The sequence below is a fragment of the Megalobrama amblycephala genome, linkage group LG9 (assembly GCF_018812025.1).
Source record: "Megalobrama amblycephala isolate DHTTF-2021 linkage group LG9, ASM1881202v1, whole genome shotgun sequence".
Lineage (NCBI taxonomy): Eukaryota > Metazoa > Chordata > Actinopteri > Cypriniformes > Xenocyprididae > Megalobrama > Megalobrama amblycephala.
The window spans coordinates 33,148,643-33,156,978 of record NC_063052.1 but is presented as its reverse complement, the minus strand read 5'-3'; the positions used below and the strand labels follow the sequence as shown (position 1 = coordinate 33,156,978).

At 40.8% G+C, this 8,336-nt stretch overlaps 1 protein-coding gene across 1 annotated transcript in view; it reads right to left on the bottom strand.

Annotated features, from left to right (window-relative positions):
• Positions 1-3,049: 3,049 nt before the first annotated feature.
• The window catches only part of kcnk9 (potassium channel, subfamily K, member 9), a 55,081-nt gene continuing 49,794 nt past the window's right edge, over positions 3,050-8,336 (bottom strand). The window contains exon 2 of the mRNA XM_048202974.1: positions 3,050-6,468. Coding sequence (XP_048058931.1) covers positions 5,540-6,468 — 929 coding nt within the window. The 3' untranslated portion in view covers positions 3,050-5,539. The remainder of the gene's footprint in view (positions 6,469-8,336) is intronic.

The window sequence follows — 8,336 nt, the reverse complement described above, 5'->3', positions numbered from 1 at the left end:
CGGCCACACTATGTCATGCACACACAACAAATAAGACAAACAAACAAATTTAAATGCTCATTGCAAGTTTTCCCAATAAAGGCAAAAACAATAAACAGATTTTGTTCTGACAGTCCGCAGTTCAAATCCGCATCGTGACGGATTCCCTTCTTTAGTCAGAGAGGGTCACACAGATTATTTGATGTTGTGGGATCTTTAAAGATCCCTCAATAATGGATCCTATTGCCGAAAGAGATTATTGTAGAAATGAATACAGAGCAACATGTGGTGATTATTGTGAATAATCATATTTATACAGCAGCGTGAATCACACTGCTGTGGGTGGACAGACGGATTTAACAATGCAATATTCCTGTAGCATTAAGATAAAAATATAGTAGCTGAGAGTAAACAAATGAAAAAGAGATGGTCACAACAATCGTTTGTTTCTCTGCTGACAGACAAAAATCCAAATATTGACAATTAAATGATATATATGGGAGAATGGGGTTAGTTGTCACATGTGAATGTTATCATCATATTAACTCCCGTCGCCCCTATAATAATAATACATTTGCAGTTTATTATTCATTTATGAAAGTAAACTGAAATGTTTTGATACACATGTATTTGTGTCAATGCCCCCCCACAGCAGTGGATCTGTTGCCAGTCATAAAGTCAATACATTTCATCTAGTCCATACACACAAGCTCATCTGTCTTTGTCATCAGGCTATTATATATAGTATGCAAGTACAGTTTATTGATGTAAAATACATGTTATTCTGTCCTGACCCCAAAAAACCATCATGTACATACATAGGTTAAAGTGACAACCAATAAAAAGTGGAAAATAATGCTGCTTTTGTTGTTGTTGTGCTAGTGAAACGCTGGACATATTTCAGACAGTGTTAAAATAAATGTTTGTGCATTGTTTTTGCGGCGGCGGCGGCATTTATGAGGATTAGTTGCTTTGGCTTTATTTGATGTTTTTCCCATATGGATACATGGGGGAGCTTTTTTGTTTGTTTGTTTGTTTGTTTGTTTGTTTGACAAAGAAGTATTTTAATTTGTTTGCTTCTATATCTGAATATGAATTTGAGTATGTGCCTTAATGAAATACAAACTCCACATTTGAAAGATAACCCTTCAAGGCACATATACAGTATGCTGAATGCTGTAAAAATGGGAATGCATCTGAGTTTAAAATATGCCTTTGTAATTTGTCAAGGATATAACTACTTACAATATATGCACTGTACAATATTATAAAATGGTAGCGATTTACATAAATTTACATGAGTGCTGCAACATATGCTGTGAAATCCAGAATGTCAGACGTCAAGTTGATTGGTATTAGAAGGGTGAGCTGTTTGAGCCTGGAAACGCTTCCCGCTGGCAGACTCGGAAATTGACTAAAAGAGTGCACGGGAGTGCCGGAGTCCCTCTGGAATTTCTCTCATTAATTAGTCTTGTCTGAAACCGAATTACTTTGGCGGGCACTTTGGGCTTTGCATACCTCAGTGATCCACATCAAGACAATTATTCAAGATTTTATTTTTCAAGAAAACATCAACAGGGTTCCATTTCGAAAGTCACTTACCACCTAAAACCTTTGGCTATTTTTTAAATAACCGATTCATGCTTTTTGTGTCACATTTTTGTGTCAAATTATTACAGGTCGTCTGCCCAAGAATCCTGGATTTTAGCTAAAAACTAACCATCCTAACTGCTTCTGATTTATTTGCTTCACAGAGCTAAAATTAGACACCAACTCTCAACTGAAACCGAGGTGGTGAAATGAAATTGAAATCAAGGAAATGCAAAAAATTGACAAGTAATGGAACCGTTAGTCCTAACAATCTTCTATACCCATTTAATGGTATTTTATTGGTTAGTTATTGTCAGAGTTGGAGTCTTGATCTTGAGACCCATCAAAACCACATAAATGTGGCCTGAGTTGTATTATGCTCACACTGTCACTCTAAATCCGATTATTTGTGTATCGGATTGTAATTTGATTAAAAAAAAAAACGATTGACTGTCCACGTTGTGTATCGCAACTGTTCAGTTCCAATTTGTGTGTCCCATGCCGCTCTTTCGTTTTCCAGAATATCTGCATTGGTTTCTATGGCAATGGCATTGTGTTGGTAGGCATATGCCAAAAACCGCAACATGGAGGGGTTTGCAAAACAAATGTTGTCTTATTTAGCCTGCAACATGACAAAATGGCTATGTTCACACTGCAAGTCTTAATGCTCAATTCCTGCTCAATTTTTGCTCAGATCTGATTTCCTGTGTGAACAGATCATGGTTCTTAATTGGCCTTCATGCACAAAAGAACGATACGAACGGGGTTGCCAGGTTTTTTTTTTACCACAAACAAATCCGCTCAATTGACCCTTCGCCGGGAGTTTGATTGACAAGCGATCTAACCAGTCATAATGTCGAATCTGCCATTTTTTTTCGACAAAGCAGTCAGGAGTTGGACTTGAAAAATGTTGTGTACTGACTTCTTCACGTGTTTGAAACAACATTCCTTCTCATGTTCATTCATGTTTATTTGATGCTATTAATTAACTAGTAAGAAGAGATGATCGGTTCACGAGCCGCTTGAGCTGAGGCGCTACAGAAATCACGACCATGATCACGATACATTAAAAAAATTACGCAATTTGAAAGCTGGGACTTTGTTTATTATCATAAGCAACCTGCTCTGTCTTGTCTGTCGACGTGTTGTCAGTGTCCTCTTTGGTCCGCAATGTATTTTCACTCTGTGTGGCGTGACAGCACCATGGCTTGTCGGACAAAGCAACAGTAACTAAGGGGGGCGAGTCTTTGCGAAGGGTCAATTGCTTCAAAACTAGTCCAAAACTATCCCAATTGCATTCTGTGAGGTATCCCAGTAAAAATTGTGTTAGTGCGGTCGCTTCAACCCACGTAGTTGCAAAACAACCCGCGGCAACAGTGAAAAAGTAACCAATTCTGCGGGAAAATCGTAAACACGGAGAGCATTAAAGTAAGCGATTACACATTTATTTATAGTGTGACCTGCTGCGGAAGCAAGCGAAATTATGCGCAGGCAATATGAAAAATAAAGACAATGATGTGACAAAAGAGAGCAGAGTTTTGAAACTTTTATGATACGAGCCCTCATGTTTTGCTTCTCTGTAATACTTACGAGTTCTGACACATCACTGCCCTTCTACTGACTACCTTTCACAACTGTCTTGATAACGTTGGGCATGTAAAATCTTTGAATAGACTCCCATGAGCGCAGAATCGTGACGAATGTTGATGTTGAGTGACGTAAAAATCGCATGAATTCCGATATGACTGTTCACACTGCGGTCTCATTACAAAACATCTGAGCTGTATCGGATTTAGTACCACATATGGAAATGGCACAACTTGGTTTGTACTGTTCACAATGTCATGGGGAAAACAGATCTCAGATCAGATTTGGGCCACATAAACCTGCAGTGTGAACATAGCCGATGTGTAGCCGCCATGTTGGACTACTGCATCTTATGAGGCAGTGGCTGAAACATCATACGAGGCTGATATGTGTGGCTTTACTCCATGCTGTAGTCTCCGCCGGTTTCAAAACACGTCTCCGTCATTTTCTGCTCAACCGGCAGTTTACAACAACACAACCTTGTTTCTTTCTGGAGCGACTTTCAGCATGTTTCCTATATCAATGTCTTATGTTTACGTTTTACATGGCATGAGAAAGTCACATAAACCACGCAAAATCTGATCAGAGCAGACTTCCAGAAATGCGATATGAATAGGGTTTCAAACCACATATGAATGTAGCACGAAAAAGATTCGTAAAAATAGTCTGATAGTCTGAACGTAGAGTCCAGTTTTGGTCTTGGTTCAGGGCCTCTAACATACTAAAGGTAATACTCAGCCAAATTCAACAAGGTGTCTTCATGATTACAGAAAATAAGCAACATTTCTATGGCTTTGAATGGCTATGTACAAAGTGAATGCTGTGATAAATTCAGCATCTTCTCCATTTTAGTTCATTAACCTGGACAATCTCATACTTGGACAGGTATAGGTTTGGATCTGGGCCTTGATAGGTCAGATCTTGGTCTTGTAGGGTCCGGTCTTGACTCCAACTCTGGTTTATCGGATGATCCTAACGGTTACACAGATACTCGTATATTATATTCAGGAAACAGTAAAAGATTTCAGTTAAAACTGAAAAGTGACATGATTGCTGTTATATCAGAGATGCAATTTGGTTACTGAACAAAAACAATTCCTACCCCAAGCAGGGAATGAGAACTGTTGATTACATTCTGACTGTTCACCTAAAAGAGCTACACTATGTTTTTCAATCAACATCAGAGCGATTTAGGCCTATGAGGTACCATCCGATTTGCAGGGCATCCTCTCAAGACATCATCAAAGTGTAAAATACATAAATAACTGTCTTTATTGATGCATTTAAATAAGTCTCATTCAAATAAATGGTCGAGAGAAAAGCAATCATTGCTAGGGTTAGCATACATTATACATTGATTGTTCACAATGGAATAATAGTCGAGTCAACGTGCTGTTTTTTATATAAATCCCGATGAATAACAATCATCGGCGATGCCGTAACGTTCCCATTGTGAGGCCCTGTTCTAGTGGATGTTTTGGAGTCGGTAGTTCCTTTTCAGAAAATATTTTTATAAGGATTATTTGCTTTTTATATTGAATCCAGTGCTAAGGTAGCTATCGCTTCGCCTCGTGACAGTATACACATACCAGTTTGAACAAAGCACATGCAATTATTCTCCTCTCAGAACCGACTTTTGCTGTCTCTCGTCTGTCACCTTTAAATATAACGCACTTGGAAAGTCTCTACATACATGTATAATTTACAAAAAACTTTTGATTGAAATTAAACAAACAAAAACGGAAAAAAAAAACAAAAAAAGGTTAACGGAAACGATGACTCACATCAAACGACAACTAATGCACATGCTATGGTTGGCAACAATATTTTGGCATGATGTGAATCAATGTCTTATTCTTCTTAAATAGAATTGCTTATAGAAAACAATACCTGATACTGTGTAGTCCTTTTCAAATCAGTTTTATAGTTATTTCCTCTTCATTGTTGTGGCACTTGAATCTTAAGAAAGAACCAGAGGCTGCTCACCGTTTGATAAAACACGTTTTCACATGTCCCTTTAAAAAATTATATATATATATATATATATCTCCCTCTGTATTATTCAAAACTCAAATGTGTATCGTCTGATAAGATTATCAGGGTGGTATTATTATATCCAAACCCACTCAGGTGCTGCTCAAAAGGGCAAAGAAGGCCCAGGTGATGTTTTCTGCAAAAATAGATATCCATGCTTCATGCTTTTTAACGAAGTTCTTATATATCCATCAACCGTTCAAGCGTCCTGCTCGCGTGATCCAAAGTCACTTCCTCGCTTCTCGCAAGAGCCTGGAAATGTCGAAAAAAAAGTGCGGGAATGAGGTTTGGTAGAGCAGCAGCATTGGATATGCGCGTTCAGCGATTAGTTACCGGGTGCCGTCGTTCCTCAGATGGACTTGCGGCGTCTCATGAGCCGGAGGTTTTCTGTGAAGCTGTGCAGCCCGGGCGAGACGGAGCTGATGGGGGAGGGAAGGAAGCTGTTTTTCAAAGTGCTCGGCGAGATCTCCTCTATGCGGTAGGACACCGTCGAGTGGTAGTGATGGTACTGATGGGGGCTCAACTGGGAGCCGAACGAGTTCTGGTGCTGAAAGGTGCCACCGCCGCCGCCTCCTCCTCCTCCTCCCATTCCCAACCCGAGGCCGACCGAGCTCCCGAACTCATGCGAATGGTAGTGCATGCAGGAGCAAACGGACTGGAGATCGGTGACCTCGGGCCTGTAGCGGTGCTGTTGCTGCTCTCGTCTCCGTCGACTCCTCTGGAGCGTGTCCTCCTGGATGTGGATGATCATGCTACTGCGGTTCCCCGCCAGGGAAGCTCTCTCCTCGGCGTCTCGCCGCTCGTCCTCGCTATTCATGGTCAGGAAACGTAGTACCACCAGGTTGAGAAAGGCCCCGATGACCGTCAGCCCCACTAGGATGTACATGAAGCTGAACGCCACATAAACGGGTTTCCTCTGCAAGGCTTTGTTCTTCTGCAGGGCCACAAAGTCCCCGAACCCGATGGTGGTGAGTGTTATGAAACAATAATAATAGGACTGAAAGAAACTCCAGTCCTCGTAGTGGGAGAAAGCTGCCGCGCCGATGCAGAGCGTTCCCATGCAGGAGAAAAACCCCACGGTCACCATGTTCTCCATCGAGACGTCCGTGATGCGCATCCCGCAGCACTTTTTGATGCGCTTCAGCAGGTACTTGACGAAGGTGTTCATCCTCTCGCCGAGGCTTTGGAACATCACCAGCGTGAGCGGGATCCCCAGTACGGCGTAAAACATGCAGAACGCCTTTCCTGCATCCGTGCCCGGAGCCGCGTGGCCATAACCTGAAGACCAGAAAGAGAAGTGATCAGATCAATGATGACAACAAACAACAAAACGGAGTGTGCTGAGAATACTGCTGCTTAAAATCCGGGCTGGAAACCAAATGTTGCAGGTGTGACTGTGAACCCCGCGTGAGCTGATCCATGAGCTGCCACCGTTGCACTGCTTGGGTTTTTAATTAGTCTATTTTTGACTTGTTTTCCAGGTAAAAATCTAAAATCCAATTCAATTCACTTGCAAAGTAACAGCACTTAAAATATTAAGGGCCAGATTTACTAAACAGGGCAAATTAGTGTGAGAGCACAGTCGCAAAAACGCGCAGATGGGAGTGGAAAGTTCTGTGTGCGATTTACTGACCACACGCAAATTAAAGATGCAGGTGCGAAAAACGCTACCTATCAGATTGTGCTAACAGCATCATATTCATATGGTCTGAGGCTTTTTTAACTTTCCATTCTTACCCTACCCTAATCCTACCATTAAAACAATGCAAATATAGTGTTGGTAGCACAATCTGATAGGCAGCATGATTCATCACAACACCTGGATCATTTCTATAATGACCAACGCAATCTAGCAAGAGCAGCGCAAATTAGCGTCTGGTTTAAGAAATGCTTTTTTTGGGTGGTAAATAATGCCGCAAATACCAGTAAATTGACTAGCGCAAACCTTAGTAAATAACCTTGCACACTTTATTTAAATACTCTCTTCCCTTAAATTTTGCATCCTACAATAAGGTCAGCCGCAAAAATAACCTTGTCCATGCTTTTTCATCACTAATTTTTCACTGCGATTCTCTAGTAAATCCTGACAGCTGTTTTCTAATGCCAAAAGACGGTTTGCGCTGACGCAAGCTTTTAGTAATTCTGGCCCTATGACGTAATGTTAAGAGAAATACAGATTTTTTCCAGTAACTTTTCACAAGCAGATGCCGCTGCAGAGCTTTTTGAATATTATAGTTCTAGAAAACCATTTACTTACTGGTTCGTTGATCATCTCAGAGACCAAATGCACTGATCATAACTTTTTCCTCTCCAAAGAATCATTTACTACAGCAACAGTGGTTTAGCAATAGTAGCAACTAGCAGCATACAGTGGTTTGCTAAACCTAAGGTGCTACAAAAACCATTAAAGAACTTTCAATTTTGGGCAAGGCACTTTCCCCAAGTTGTTCTAGATGGATTTCCCCTGGGATAACTGTGCTGTATGCCAATTTAGATAAAAGCATTAGCATTAGCTAAATTGCAAAGTAGTAAAGTTGAATCAAGAAACTGCTTTCAAAAGCCCCAGAAAAAAAAAAAAAAAAATGTATCGCATGTCGGCAAGCAGAAATTCGCCACATGGTGTGATTTCACAATTTAATCTAATTGTACTCTGGAAACTGGCCAACTTCTATCATCTTCACCAAATTCCAAGAAGCCAATCAGTCAATTTCCAAGAACTGAAAGTTCCCCAAATGTTGGCTTCGCCTGTAATCGCACTCAGGCAGAAAATGTGAGCTGAGTCACGCACTATCTTAGCCAAAACACTTAGTATAGGTCACGCAAACCAGGTGTCTCTTTGATCTTATTCTGGGCTCAGAGATCACAGGGGGTGTCCAATTAGTGCCAGGTTTACTCTCTTGCCCCCTTGGCCCACTTCTTAGGGGGGCGAGACAGGAAGGTAGGCGTTACAGGTTTAGAAAAGAAAGAAAGAAGAAAGGACAGTAGAGCCAGTAAAGCTTTTAGCTTAATTAGACTTTATCTGGAAGTAAAAAGACTAAATTTGCTGACTCACATCGAAGCCAGTGAGCCTTTCTAATACAGTCTTTGCTGATGAGCAAGAAAATAAGTGACAAGACTAAAGTAAAAATGTATTACATCCCACCTCA